The following is a 16,516-nucleotide window of genomic DNA, read 5'->3' as shown; positions in this document are numbered from 1 at the left end:
TATTTGTATTGCTTTAAGCCACTAAATTTCTCATAATTTATTATATGACAAGAGAAAAACTATAATAGTCATCATTATGAATTTCTAACAATGGTTTAATCATTAAAAACATTAACTTTAGTAGTATTGACAAAGAACTGTAGCTTGCAGTAAATGTTGAAACACTGAAAAATACTCAAATGATATTAACATTTTGATCTCTTCGCAGATTAGCATACTACACAGTTTCAAAATTGCTGATGTAAAGATTTATTTTGCTTTCAAAACATAGTTCTTAAAACTTTGTTATTAAGATTTGTATACAGTATACTACAAATATAAACATATTACTTTTTACATTTAAGGAGTTGTAACAACAGCACCTTGTTATCAGCAGACAGGGTTGTGGCGGTAACTACCCGTGGCACTTCAACATGACAACTAGCTATGTGTCAGTTTCTCCCTCTTGCCTTTGACTTGATGTCAGTGGATTTTTTCAAACCACTCTTGATTGTTAAACTTAATTCCTCAACAGAGAATTATAACCCTTTTTAGTTTTTCCAATTCCTCAATTAATTTTTCTTGACATTTGCAATTTGGAAGACAACTTTCCTAAGGCTGCTGGGCAATAGTTTCTGCATAGGAGTGCTCCCATACTGTCATCTAATATGTTTCTTTTCTGCTTAAACCATCTGGAATGTTTGCTGTTGTTTGTAACTTAGAGCCCTGGCTGACACCCATGGCATAAAGCCCTCCTTGCTTTGGTCCCTGTTTAATCCTCCACCAACCCTCACTATTTATTTCGATTTACGCTCCTGTGATGCTGAGTTATTTTTATTTGTCTGGCTTCATCATGCCATTTCCTGTTTTACACCATTGATGTTATTGTTTACTTTTCCTGGAACGTTTTTCCTGCCTGTTAAATTATCGGTCACAATTTAAGAGTCAGTTCAGGTACCACCTTTCCTGGAAATTATTTCTTGATTCTGAGTTACTTGTCATTTATGCTTCTGATACAGGAGAGGGCCAGGGAAATGCTGGCAGGAGTAGGGTGGGGTCCCTGGTGAGGGCTCCACCCCCGGACCTGTGGCCACGGACCTAGGTGAGGACAGGCACTCACGTTTCTGCACCCAAATGTTGCATTTTCCAAGACCACCCTGGCCCACCATGCTGCCATCCTGTGCCTTTAAACAACGAGACCCTAGGAGTCACAGACACAAGTGGCTGGATGTCAACAGGAACACCTGAGTGGAAGGGCACACAGACAGGCACCAGCAGACCCCAGCAGGCCATTAACCAGTAGAATGACATGGGATTTGGCCAAGGTGGTTGGAGGAGAGCCCAGCCGCTGTGCAGCTGACTCCAAGGGATAACCACCTTCCCACTCCATCCCTCTTCTGGCCTCCTCATCCATCTGCTGAGAGCTACTTCCACTCAATTACCTTGCACTCATTCTCCAAGCACATGTGTGATCCAATTTTTCCAGTACACTAAGGCACTAACCCAGGATACGGAAAGCTCTGTGTCCTTGTGATAAGGCGAAGGGTCTAAGTAAGCTGGTTAACTCAAGCCACCTGTGGACAGCAACACTGAAAAAGTGCATTGTAACACACACCCACTGGGGCCTCAGGAGCAGTAAACATTCACCCCTAGACACTGCTGTAGGGTCTGACCCACAAGCTGCCCACCTTAATGCTCTCCCTAGAGGTCTGAGCAGCGAAGGACCAAAGAAACAAGCCACACTCCCATTGTAGCCTCTGCCAGGGGAATAACGGAATTCTTCCTCTTTCACTTCTATAGCACACTAAGGTATCATTTTAATCTCAGCTTTCTATTGAAATCAGCTGATTACGTGAATATTTACATGAATATTTTTCTTACTAACTATAGGATTCTTGAAGGTGAGGACTGTGTCTGAGACATTTTTGTATTCACAGTTATTCTTTATGTAAGTTTCATGGAGTAGGTGTAGAATACATTTCATAAAACAAGTGATTTAAAAATGTAAAATACTCAATAGGGAAACGAATAGAGGACATGAGTGCCCAACTCACATAAAAGAAAATAAAGATTTTTAAGACACACAAAAAGGTAAATCGTAAATACCTATAAAGATTAAAATGCTATTTAAAGTAATAAGGAGATACCATTTTAAGTCCTTTAGATTAGATTGAAAATCTAAACTATTGACAACATCCAGTGTTGATAAGAGGAAGATAAAATTAGCAACACCGTAACCCTGGTGGGAACATAAATTAATACTATCCTTTTAGATTCATAAAAATCTTCATTGATTTTGACCCACTCATTTCACTTTTAGAATTCTATCCTACAATAATAATTTGAACTTATTTTGATAAAAGTAAATTTTAAAAATAAGAGAAAAAATCATTCAGGAGTGTCCAGCCTTAAGATGCTTCAGTTTACTTTCAGGAGAGGAAGGCAAATTATTTTAGCTTACGTTATTGCATTGTTGTATGATTAAGATCAGCCTCCTTTCTGAACTGTGGTTTTTGCCAGGCTATTTAATTATAGTTTATTTTTGGTTTTGTTTTTTACACCTTTATATACTGCTTGAGGATACCTTTTCTTTCCTTGCCTTCTCTTACCTTCTCTTTCTCTCCCTCTCTTCCTTCCTGTTTTACTCCCTCCCCTCCTTCCTTTGCCCTTTCCCATTCCTCCATCCTTCTTGTATCGCCATTAGAATCAATGAAAATATATCAATGTCAAAGAGTATACCAATAAATTCATCATTACATGAAAACATCATAAATTGAAAATACATTTAGTATACCTAACTTACCAAACATCGCAGCTTAGCCTGGCCCATTTTAAATGTGCTCAGAAGACTTAAATTAAGTGGGCAGAATCATACAACACAAAGCCTATTTTATATTCAGGTGTTGAATATCCCAAGTAATTTATTGAATACTGTGCTGAAAGTGGAAAATAGAATGGTTGTATGGGTTTTTGACTTACAGTTTCTACTGAATGCATATTATTTCACACCATCTGTAATTACATGTTTATTCAGAGTCAACTTTTGCTATAAACTAAGTCCATAAAGTGAATGGAAAATTTGTGTGTACAGAAAACATCAGTTATACTTCCAAAATGATGTGTGTGTGAGGGTGACAGGGGAGAGAAAGAGACAGAGAGAAGAGCTCCCTTCTGATTTTGTCTATGAAACAGAGTAATAGGCCTCCCATAATTAGGTCTTCAGGGCTTTATTTCTGAAGTTTCACAAGTTTTATACACCTTTCATCTTGGAGGCAATTTAAAGTTGTGCACAGAGGTTTAGAAGAGTCCTTAAGAGCAGAATATTTAAATAGTTTCTTAAATCCCGAGGCAAATCTTTAGGAATTTGTGGGTCTCCACTATGGGGTGGTATTCCAGCATGCACTTCAGAGGCAAATTCAATTTGCCCTGTTCCTAAAATTTATTGCCAAATATTAATTTTCTTTCTATTTTTAAATTAGAGAAATCTGATGATACTTTTTCTGAACTGGAAGAATTTCATGACACTTTATCCTAGTAATCATATCTGTAACACCATGTTTCTGTAAACATCAACTAGTCAATAAATTTCTACGACAAAGTGATTACTCACTGGTGGTTGCCTCTTTGGAGATTCAGCTACTAATGAGTGGCTATGAAGACTGGCTGCAAGTAGAAAAGTAAGACAAAATTGTCTGTTGCTGTTACAGCCTATAAAGAGAGGCAACCTCTGGTTTGGAGGTAAGTTATTGCAAAAACAAGAACAGTGTTTCAACTAAGCGAGCCTTGGACTGAATGGTTAAATCAGTTTGAAAATGAGATTTTTTTTTCTCTTTGGAGAGTGATTTTCAGTATTGGAAATGGAATTTAAGTGTCTATTCATTGGGATATAGTAGGAACAAAATAAAAGCCTTGAGACCAACAGAGCAGTCTGCATGCAAAGGCAATTGAACAAACACTGAATTTGCCCAGCACTTATGAATAACTTTTCTTCAGTGTGCAGATTTTTTAATCACATTAAAAAGTATTTGGACACTGTGTCATCTATTTAGCTAATTAAAGCTCACTACATAGTAAACAACAGATTATGTGTTCTTTAGATGGAATTCATGTTAAACAAATCCTTGACTGTGATTCCCTATCAGAAACTCAGGTCCATTTGGTTCAGTTGCCATAAACCAGTTGAACTATGTACTGTACCAGGGACTCTTTATACAGCAATATCATGTGAGGAGAACATTATGACAAATTTGGGAAAAAAAAACCAACTAAACATAATAATCTCTTGGGATCTGAAACATACAATTTGCCAAAGGAATGCACAGTCAGAAAGAGACCATCTTTGGGAATATCCTTATGTGCTTGCTTTAAAATTAGTGACTCTTTTGAGTGTTTTTTTTCTATGGTTAGGCCATGATTGTAATAGTGAGTAACTTTCCTTTTTCTCTTTTATGTTAATAGGCTTGCTCAAGATGTTTAAATAGTTTCAGTCAAGAAAAAGTCAGCCATGTGTTTTAAAACTAGGAACACACTGGCACCTTATTAAAATCCTGTCTTTTTAATGAAATGACTTTGATAAAAGGTAGATCTTTTGGATTTTTCTTTTCTGCCACCTAATTCACTGGCATCCAAAGGATTGGAGTGACCATGATAGAATGTATCAAAATTTTTCAAAAATGAAAATAATACCATCTATTAGAACATTGTATGTGATCTAAGTAAGCTACATATACCTGACCTTGTAGAGGGATGATAATGACTCGTTCAGGGAGGTAAAAAAAAAAACTCTAAGAGTGAAGAGTCGTAAAAGACAAGCATGAAGGAAACCTCTAACAATAGGAACCATGACTGTGCTAAGTGAGTTACACACATCACTTCTTTTAATCTTGTGCACAAGGACATTGTATAGATGTTTTCCATATCTTCATTCTACTGATGATGATGGTGCCAGACACATGTCGAGGTCACCTACTTAATAAGGGGCAAAGATGGCATTTGAACCAAGCCTCCTCCAAAGCCTGTGCCCTTGACAATATTATGAAATGTGCTTGATAGTTTATCTTGTAGCACAGAGGTAGCTCATGAAACAAGGATTTTTGCAGAGTGCAGATTTTTACAGGTGTGCATATATTCTCCATTATTCAAAGAACTCCACCTTGCAAAATGCTCTTTGGGATCTCAAGCAGTTTATACCTTCATTCAAAAAATCTGAAAAATTCTAGAAAATGAAAATTTTATAAAAAGCTACAGAATCAGAGGAAGAATTTAGAATAAAGAAATCAGGTCGGGTTTGAAGTAATCCTGAGGAGACTGACTATGTCTTGAAATTGAGATTCAGAGCAAAGTATCTCGTAACGTTAGGTGGAGGAAGTATTCTGAAGAGAAAAGGCTCTTGGACCTGAAAACGAAAAAGAATAATAGCCAACATTTACTGAGCTGTAATTTTGTTTCAGGAATTTTGCTAGATGATAAAACCATTAAAATTTACAGTGGAAAAAAAAAGTGACATGAAATTGGATATTAGACCCTAAGCCAGCTCAAAGAACAACCTAGTGCTGATTGGTGGGAAAGGAGACAGATACAGTACTGCAAGTCCTGTTGATACTAAATAAATTATCTTATGTATTGGGAGAATGTGACTACAAAATTCCTGTTTGTTCTCGGCAATTACCATTTAGTGTGTGATATTTAACAAGGTAGAACAATTTTCAAACATATGTGGTCATGTCCTATAGCAGTGGATGGCTTCAACGTAGTGTGCTATGGAAAGGTGAAAGGAGAAAGGTTAGGAATCCTGCAGACAATAACTCTTTAGCTTAAATGTTATTTTATTCATAGGAAATATATTCACAAGTTTCAAAATTCTTAAAATGTACTAAGGGGCATACTGTCAACATTTCCACCCAAATTAAAAAGCTATTCATTCCCTTTTCCGGGGATAACAAACTATTATTTGTCTAGAGATACTCTATGTGTGAGCAAAAATACATGTGTGTATATATACACACATACATATACATATATAATCTTTTTTGCCCAAATGATAGTGTGTCATATATGCTGTTCTAATTATTACTTTTCCATTTAATATTTCTTGAAGCTCTTTCTACATTAGTGCAGAAAACACCCTTGCTTCTTTTGATGGCAGTATAGTATTGCATTATTTCTATGTTTCCTTCTTGTGGAAATTTAAATTGTTTGCTACATCTGCTGTTACAAATAATACTTTAATGAATCCATCTGTATTAAAATCACTTTGCCATGTGCCAGTATATCTGTATGATAATTACTGAGAAGTAAATATGTGGTCAAACGTTATATGTATCTATTTGTTCGTTTGATAAATCTTGCCACACAGGGAGGGATATTAGGGAATTTCTGTTTGAAGGTTCCCTGAAATTTTGGTCACTGGTTTCTTAAATATCCTTTTCAGCTAATAACAAAGTACCAAATAGGATAAAGATATGTCAATTAATGATAACAGTCACAATTTGTGTGTATATGCTCTCTATATAATTATTCATATATTTGTTATATATAACATATTTTCTATTTATGAAATATATAACTACGTGTTACATTTTTATATAACTATCTTTATTATTTCTTTAGGATCTATCTCAGACATGGAAAGTGTAGGTCAAAATTCATAAACTTTTGCCTGCAATATAAAAGGAAGACATTTGATAATCTATAGGGATTCAGATAGTATATTACTCACGTTCTCATCTGAGAAAAAATTCTGCAAACAAACTATAATCAAACACAAAACAATAAATACAGTCCTCAAGAGAGTGGGAAAAAGGGATCAATGGTGATCAATGAATAGGTGTATAGGTAGGTAGACATATTGACTATCCAAGCTTGCATAATCTAAAGGCTGAAGAACTCTCAAAAAGGCAGATTTTATAAACTTTGTAAGTATTATACCAGCACAATCTAGGAATTAGGAGGTTAGGATAAAAGTGGTGGAGTAAAAGCATTCTGTTTTGGCTTCATTTCAATTTGAGGGATAATTGAGGTGTTTAGACGGCATCCTAGTGGAGAAAATGGTTTATCTTCATGGTCTTAGAAGTTAAATTATGAGAAGAGAAAAAGAAGGCAACCACTTACTGAATGAAAAAAAATGAGTAGCGTGTTCAAGTTCATGAAAACAAAATAGTGAATGACAACTTCATCAATCAGCAAAAATTAAAAAGTGTAAAAAAGAGAATGCAATAAATTCAAATAATAAAGTATGATGGAAAGAATAAAATGTAGTACATTAATAATTATGTTCAAGTAAATAGAATAGTCTGAGTATTCTCATCAATGACCCAAACATTAAAAAAGTAGTTAAAACGTACTAAGATATATGTTATTTATAAGTAGTATACTTTAAACAATGAATAAGAGAAGTCAAAAATAAAAAATCATGCAGAGAGCAGACAAAAGCAAACTAAAAGAAAGCAGGGGTGTAATATCAATATCATAAAAATAGAATTAAACTTTAAAGTGCTAAATAGAATAAAGATACATTAATTAATGATGTTTTAATTTATGAAGAAGATGTATTGGCCATAAACCTATCTACACTAGACAACATAGAAACTAAACCTTTATAACAAAATGATTCTAGGTATATGAGAATTTGATAACAATATTTACATAGAATTTATTAAATCTAGTTGGCAGAAAATAGGTTATTTTGAAGATTTTAATATATTTAATAACTTTTATTACATATATACACACACACACACACACACACACACACACACACACAAATCCATGTTTTGTGTATATATTTAAAACTACATATCTTCCCAAAGAGAAATTGCATTTTTTTAGTCAGTATTTACAACATATATCATGTAACTGGCTGCCCAAAAGTCCATAACTAGAGAATTATAGGTCATGTTTTCTTATTAAAATAAAATGGGGCTGGGCATGGTGGCTCATGGCTGTAATCCCAGAACGTTGGGAGGCCGAGGCAGGGAGATCACTTGAGGTAAGGCATTCAAGACGATCCTGGCCAGCAGGGCAAAATCATGTCTCTACCAAAAACATAAAAATTAGCTAACATGGTGGTGCATCCCTGTAGTCCCAGCTACTCGGAAGGCTGAGACAGGAGAATCGCTTGAACCTGGAAGGTGGAGGCTGCAGTGAACTGAGGTCATGCTACGTCACTCCAGCCTGAATGACAGAGCAAGACTGTCTCAGAAAAATAAATAAAATAAAATAAAATAAAAATAAATTAAGTAATAAAAATAGAATGAAAATGCCTAATTGCCTAATCACTAAATAATGAAGAAAAACGCTTGGATTTAAGAGGAACTTAACAGAAAAACAAAAAATATCTAGAAACCAGTAAAAAAAAATTCCCATAAAATATTAAGTCTATTATAAAAAGTGCTCTCAGGGCCTTCATTAGAGCAGGAAATAGAGAAGTAAGAAGGAGGAAATAAGAAATTTTCTTCTTATTTCAAGAAGTTAGAAAAATAGAATTAGAAACTAGAAATCAGAAATCAAAAAATTAGAAAAGTAGATCCAATTAAATAAGACGTTTTTGAATAGAGAAACTTAATGAAATGCAAAAAGTCAAGAAGATAAATCTATCCTAAAGCTGTTTTTTTTTAAAAGACTTGTAATATAGGAAAACCCTTTGTGAGTCGAATAAAGGAAAAAAAAGTCAAACAGCCTTCATTATGAAAATGAGTATGTCCCTTACATAATTTTCATGTAAGAGATGACCCAAGAATTGTAAAGATCAAATGCAATTCTGTGACAAAACATTTGTTATAGTAATGAGTACTAGCAAAATATATCAAAACCAACTGCTATCAATTCACCACATTGAAATCTTCTTTCTGATCAATCACGTATTTTAGCTGATATTTCTTTTGAAATATTAGGACTGTCGATTAGATTACAAGGTATTGTAGCCTGTGAGCCAAATTCTGTTTGCAAAATGAGTATTAGGAGCTCAAATTCCAAAGCCATACTGCTTGAGTTTAAGTCCTTACTGTTTCATTTATTTGGTTGTATGAAATTGACCTTAAGCAAATTACTTTTCTGTGCCTTATTTTCCCCTCTACACAATAGGCATGGTGATGCTAATAGTAATAGTAATTATCTCATAAGCTTGCTATTCAGACTCCATTATGGAATGCACAAAGAAAACAATGAATAGAAGATTGGCACAGAGTAAGAAATGTTAGCAATTATTTTGCCTTTGATTTTGTCCATTCATCCAACAAATGTTTTTGAATATTTGCCTCTGTGCCTGTTTTGTTCTAGCTACTGGGGCTGTGGAAATAAGCAAGAATAAGTACCTGCCCTTATGAAGTTTGCATTCTACTAGGAAAGACAAAAGTGTAATTTCAAGGAGTGACAAGAGCATTGATCTATTGTGTGGTATTTATAGCCAATAAAAATAGTTTAGTGTTGAGTTATACAGAATACAATGCTCATTTCTATTACAACCTTCAGTTCAGAAGATACATGTTAGTTGTAGCATGAAGATACATGTTAACCATAGCATGAAACGTGTTAGATTTCTCTTCTCTCTCTTCATACATTCATTCATTCCCTTCCCTCTTTCCATTCATAAATTCCCTTTTTTCTGTCTACTTCTCTTCATGTGCTCTCTTCTTTCTTTGGTCTTTTCCTTTTTTATTTTTATTTTTCCTTGGAAATTATGGTACATATTCATTGATACATGCTTGAAAGTAATCAGAGTAAAATATGTATTTTTCTCAACATGCTCTGTCTTACAGGTAAAAGAGAGGGTAAAATGGACTGGGAAAACCAAACCATTCTGGTGGAATTTTTTCTGAAGGGACTTTCTGGTTACCCGAGGCTTGAGTTACTCTTTTTTGTGCTCATCTTCATAATGTATGTGGTCATCCTTCTGGGCAATGCTACTCTCATTTTAATCAGCATCTTGGACCCTCACCTTCACACCCCTATGTATTTCTTTCTGGGGAACCTTTCCTTCTTGGACATCTGCTACACCACCACCTCTATTCCCTCCACACTGGTGAGCTTCCTTTCAGAAAGAAAGACCATTTCCTTTTCTGGCTGTGCAGTGCAGATGTTCCTTGGCTTGGCCATGGGGACAACAGAGTGTGTGCTCCTGGGCATGATGGCCTTTGACCGCTATGTGGCTATCTGCAACCCACTGAGATATCCCACCATCATGAGCAAGGATGCCTATGTATCCATGGCAGCTGGGTCCTGGATCATAGGAGCTGTCAACTCGGCAGTACAAACCGTGTTTGTGGTACAGTTGCCTTTCTGCAGGAATAACATCATCAATCATTTCTCCTGTGAAATTCTAGCTGTCATGAAACTGGCCTGTGCTGATATCTCAGGCAATGAGTTCATCATGCTCGTGGCCACAACATTGTTCATATTGACACCTTTGTTATTAATCATTGTCTCTTATATGTTAATCATTGTAAACATCTTCAAAATTAGCTCTTCTGAGGGGAAAAGCAAAGCTTTTTCTACCTGCTCAGCTCATCTGACTGTGGTCATAATATTCTATGGGACCATCCTGTTCATGTACATGAAGCCCAAATCTAAAGAAATACTTAATTCAGATGACTTGGATGCTACAGACAAAATTATATCCATGTTCTACGGGGTGATGGCTCCCATGATGAATCCTTTAATCTACAGTCTTAGAAACAAGGATGTGAAGGCGACAGTAAAACATCTGATAAGAAGAAAAGTTTTTAACAAATAAATGAGAAAGGTGTAATTTTATGATTACAATGTGGAAATCAATTAGAGAAACCAGAGTTAAACATCATTGCTGTTTCACATTCCTCTCCCAAAGCTCTAAAGCGCCAAAATACACTTCTCTGATTGCAGTACCTAATGAAAAGAACTAAATAAATAATTTCGGTGTTTTGGAAATTGATGATTAGAGTTTTGTTTGGTTTCATTGCTGAAGATCTTGATTGTGAAGGTAAGTAGAGACAGAATGTAATATGGAGAGGGATTTCTAGTTAAGAGTAAAACCTTTTTTCCCCTTAATTTTTGATAAAATTATTTCCAAACCAACTTCATACTTTCTTTACAAGACAGAGTGAATCTAGTTTTAGATCTTTTAATAAGTCAGTTAAAATTACACATATCTAATACTATAATTAGTAAAGTAATTTATTTGGAGTCTACTAAAATATGACTTAGCCCCTTGAAGTTAGGTCTGAGCCCTGGAAGTGATCAGGTACAGGCCAAAGTTTAAACACTTGTGAGCCAGGGAACAAACAGTGCTGTTTTGGGGTACCGATGACAAAGCATAATGCCTATTTTTTGTGTGTGAAACACCTTGTTGCTTTGGAACAAGATGGCCCAAGGGAGTCAACCACGGAGTAGTGACCATATTTCTCTCTCTGCTTATAACTATTCCAGTTAATACCAGTTGCCCTAGTGTAATTAGTAATAGTTCTCCCTTTCACTATCAAAAGTGTTCCAATTTGGATGATCTCATATATGGTCGCCCTAAATAGCAGGGCAGCAGGAGAATCAGATTCTAGGGAAATGTTAGGAGAGATGGCAGATTGTGGCACTGTGATGTCAGTCTCCTGAGGGAGACAACGTGGGCACATAATATTCAATACGTGCGAGATATTCCCAGGAGCCCTTCAAAATAAACGGGTGAGCCATCAAGTTTGAAGGTGTTCCATTAGGGTAACATGCTGCAAATTAGATTTCCAATTATCTAAAAATTAAAAAATATGTTAACACTTACTTAGAATAAAAACTTTTTATGGAATTGTTGATTTTTTAAGGACAATAATTCACCAGCATGGTTAGATTATTTCTGATTGTACCTCATTGGGATTAAAAAAGACTATTATTTGTGTTTTAAAAAAATCACGTATCCTTTGTAAAAATATTTATTTTTAATTTACAAATAACTATTGTGTATATTCATGGGGTACAATGTGATGTTTTTATGTATGAGTTGTAGAAAGATTCAATCAAGCTAATTAACACATCTGTCACCTCACCAACTTATGGTATTGAGAATGTTAAAAATTTATTCTTTTAGCAATTTTGTACATTACATTATTATTAATGGTAGGCCATATGCAGTGCAACAGATCACTACACTGACTCCTCCAGTCTGACTGAAGCCTAGTGCACTTTGATCAACATTTTCTCTTTCCCTCTTCTTTGCCTTCCTCCCATGTCAAGCCATTTTGGTAATCACCTTTCTACTCTGTTTCTATGAGACTGACTGACTTAAGATTCCACATATATGTGAGATTATACAGTATTTGTCTTTCTGTGCCTGGCTTATTTCGCTAAGAATAATGTCCTCCACTTCCATCCATGCTGTCACAAATGACAGAGTTTTCTTTTTTAAGCCTGAATAGTATTTCCCTGCATAGTATTTCATTGTATATAGGTACCATGCATGTTTTCTTTTGCTGATGAAGACTTAAATTGCTACCATATCTTAGCTGTTGTGAATAATGCTGCAATGAACATGAAATGAAGATACGTCTTTGAGATACTGGTTTCATTTTCTTTGGATATACAGCTAGTGCTCGACTTACGACCACAATTGGTTCCAACAGACGGTCGTAACACAATTTGGTCATAAGTTGAGTAGGCTATATGTACAGTACTGTGAAACTATGTTATAAAAATCTTTAAGTCATAATTTATCGTAATTTTCTTTCATTATATATCATAATTTTCTTTGTTCATTTTATGCCATTTGTATCATCTCTACACCATTTTGTTTCTTATTGTTACATTTGTCAGGTTTAAGTAAAACACTGCATTACCAGTACAACTGGTTTAATATTTGCAAAACATACAAAATTACAAAATACAGTTGCATACAAAAATACAAAATACAGGTGTAAAAATACCATAGGAAACATTTTCCCAATTGCAAAATGTATCAAAATATGTAAACATGTACGAAACATTTTATTGGCCGCTGGTGCTTGGCTGCGGATCATTGATGTCGTCATCTGAGACAGCAGTTGGGGTAACTGGAGTTGGCTTTTTCATAAACATGGTGAGCTTTGTCTGAATTGTATGTTTCTTTTTTTCTTCATAAATTTCACGATAGGGATGAAACACATCATGTGCCATCTGTTCAATCCTTGCAAATCATTCGATGTTTGGGTACATTGCTTTGAAATGTATAAGAAGTTTATTCAGTAAAGATAAACCATCTGATAATCCCTTAGTGGTTAACTTTCTTTCTGGCTCCTCTTCTTTCTCTGCTTCTCTTCTTTCTTCTTCTGCCACTCTTTGTTCTTCCAGTTCGATTAGCTCTTCATTTGTAAGTTCTCCAGATTCTTTGTCTAGCAACTCTTTGACATCTTCCATTTCACACTGCAAAGAAAGGTCTTTAGCGAGTTTTACTATTTCCTCCCCCGCCCCCTGAATCGTTTCAAGTTCATGTTCACTGTCAAATCCGTCAAAATCATTAACATAGCGCTTAACACAATTTTTCCAGATGCCATTCATGCAGTTTGTAGTCACAGCCTCCCAGGCGGTAGCTATATCCTTGATACACATCAAAATGTTATAGTGTTTCCAAAAATCTCACAGTGTTAGTTCTGAGTCAGCATCTATAGCAGATATTGCTGGGCAGCGTTTGCACTGCCAGACGTGGAACAGTCGTGGCTAGCGATTGTGGTCGTAAAGTCGAATGGTCGTAAGTTGCATAGGTCGTACGTCGATCAATACCTCTATACCCAGAAGTGGGATTGCTGGATTATATAACAATTCTGTTTTTAGTTTTTTGAGGAAGATCCATACTGTTTTCCAAAATGGCTATGGTAATATACATACTCAAAAACAGTATACAAAGGCTTCCCTTTCTTCACATTCTTACCAATTATCCATGTTTTTGATAGTAGCCATTCCAGCAGGTGTGAGGTTATGTCTCCTCATAGCTTTAATTTGCGTTTCTCTGATGATTAGAGATTTTGAGCATTTTTTTCATATATCTGTTGGGCATTTGCATTTCTTTTTGCTAAAATGTCTGATCAAGTCCTTTGCCTATTTTAAAAATCAAGTTATTTGTTTTCCTGCTATTAAGTTATTAGAGTTTCATTTATATTTTGGATATTAGGCCCTTATTAGATGTATTGATTGCTAATATTTTCTCCCAATCCATGGGTTGTTTATTTACTCCGATAATTATTTCCTTTACTGTGCAGAAGCTTTTTAGTTTGATCCAATCCCATTCCTCTATTTTTGTTTTTGTTGCCTGTGCTTTTATAGTCCTATCAAGAAATTGTTGCTCAGACCAATGTCAAGGAAATTTCTTCCTATGTTTTCTTCCAGTAGCTCTATAGTTTCAGGTTTTATGTTAAAGTCTTGCATCTCTTTTGAGTTGATTTTGCATACACTGTGAGGTAAGGGTCCCATTTCATTCCTCTGTATGTGGATATTCAGTTTCCCAGCACTATTTATTGAAGTGGTTGTCCTTTCCCCCTTGTGTGTTCTCAGCATCTTTGTCAAAAATCAATTGACCTTAAATACTTGAGTTTATTTCTTGGCTTTCTATTATGTCCCATTCGTTGATGTATCTGCTTTTATGTGAGTACCATGCTCTTTTGATTATGATAACTTTATAACATTTTTTAAAATCTCAGCATTTGATACTGTCAGCTTTGATTTTGCTTCAGATTGTTTTGCCTAGGAAGGGTCTTTTCTAGTTCCATATAAATTTTAGGATTATTGTTTCAATTTTTATGAAAAATGACATTGGAATTTTGATAGGAATTGCATTGAATCTGTAGATTGCTTTAGGTAATATGGACATTTTCACAATATGAATTCTTCGAATCCATGAACATGTAATATCTTTCTTTTTTAAAAATTTAAAGATTTTTATTTTTATTTTTTGAGATAAAGTCTTGCTCTTGTTGCCCAGGCTGGAGTGCAGTGGCACAATGTCAGCTCACCAATGTGGGTAACCCCCCATATAGGTACTGAGGAAGGAGAGCTAAGCAGAATCCTAGCAGAATCCTGGCACAATTAGGCCCTGAGGAATATCTCAGTTTATAGTTTTACTACTCAGTTATTTTCTTTTACATAATTATTTATATATAATGATATATTAGTTTATAGAATTAGGGCTTGAAGAATATCTCAGTTTATAGTGTTACTACTCAGTTATTTCCCTTTATATAATCCTCTCTATGTATAATCATATGTTAGTTCATAGAATGAATGCCTAAAGAATATCTTGCCACTCAGTTATTTTCATATATATATATATATATATATATATATATATATAACTATATCTTAGTTCATAATCGGAGGAATGCCTAGAGTAGACAAGCATGAATTAAGGAATAAGCAGCTTATAGTTGGAGGAATGTCTGGAGCAGACACACTCTGGAGCAGAGCATGACTTAAGGGAAAAACAGTTATACCAGGACAAGAATCCATGGCCCAGGTGGCAGAATTCAGTATTGTAAAGATAACGGCTGTATGGCAGGCTTGAGGCAAGAGCCACTCCTTCTGAAAAAGGAGCTATAGGACCTTGCTCCAGATCTTGTGGAAGGGTGCCCTCAGACTGGCAATCTCTTGAGCATCCGAGGGATCAAAACCCCTCCTGATAATCGCACCTTGGTGACTGTGAGCTTTATCAGCTCCTGTTACCGTGCTAGCTCAAAAAGCATCCTCCTATAGAACTCATTGGAAGCTGCCAGCAGGTGGCAGTAGACCCTGACAGCTCTGTCACTGCTGTGTGATTTAAGCATCCTCCTATAGATCTTAGGAGTAGCATGCCCGTAGATAGAGGTATTGAACACTGCACCCTCTTCACTGCACACAGCCCTACCTCCATGCCTCGATGACTTAATGAGAGTGGACCCCTTACTGCACACGGCCCACCTCCTAGCCTAGGTGACCTAATGGTGATGGACCGCTTGTTTTATTGCTCATGACTCTCACTATTCTTAAAGATGGCTTCACTCACTAACCTGTCCCCAACGTATACCGAATACATACAGATGCTTCTGGACATTCAGGGTCTCGTCTGTCTCTGCTTATAGGTGGCATGGCTTCCCGAGCCCAGCTGCATTTTCCTTGTACTTCTGTGTCCTGTCTCTTTATTTCTCAGATCCTGCACCTCAACAAAGCATAAGGGACACCCCACGACCCTGTGGGGCCCTCAGCCCTACACAGCACAACTTTCACCTCCCAAGTTCAAGCTATTCTCCTGTCTCAGCTTCCCAAGTAGCTGGAATTACATGCATGCACCACCATGCCCTGCTAATTTTGTATTTTTAGTAGAAATGGAGTTTCTCTGTGTTGGTCAAGCTGGTCTCAAACTCCTGACCTCAGGTGATCCGCCTGCCTCAGCCTCCCAAAGCGCTGGGATTGTAGGTGTGAGCCATCGTGTCTGGCCCATGTAATATCTTTTGATTTACTGATGCCTTCTTCAATTTTTTCATTAATGTTTTATAGTTTTCAGTGTACAGATCTTTTATGTCTTTGATTGGTCTTTTCTTTTTTATTATGGAGAGATTGGCAACCAACTCATCTAAAATGATAT

General features: G+C 35.9%; 1 protein-coding gene across 1 annotated transcript; it reads left to right on the top strand.

The window, feature by feature from the left end:
- The first annotated feature begins 9,561 nt into the window (after positions 1-9,561).
- Positions 9,562-10,941, top strand: LOC101047335 (olfactory receptor 13C2). Its single transcript, XM_003925264.4, has one exon. The coding sequence runs from the start codon at positions 9,677-9,679 to the stop codon at positions 10,706-10,708; it is 1,032 nt and encodes a 343-aa protein (XP_003925313.3). The 5' UTR covers positions 9,562-9,676; the 3' UTR covers positions 10,709-10,941.
- Positions 10,942-16,516: the final 5,575 nt, after the last annotated feature.

Source organism: Saimiri boliviensis, chromosome 2 (assembly GCF_048565385.1).
Source record: "Saimiri boliviensis isolate mSaiBol1 chromosome 2, mSaiBol1.pri, whole genome shotgun sequence".
In the NCBI taxonomy this organism is placed as follows: domain Eukaryota; kingdom Metazoa; phylum Chordata; class Mammalia; order Primates; family Cebidae; genus Saimiri; species Saimiri boliviensis.
This window is presented reverse-complemented; position numbering and strand designations above follow the sequence as displayed.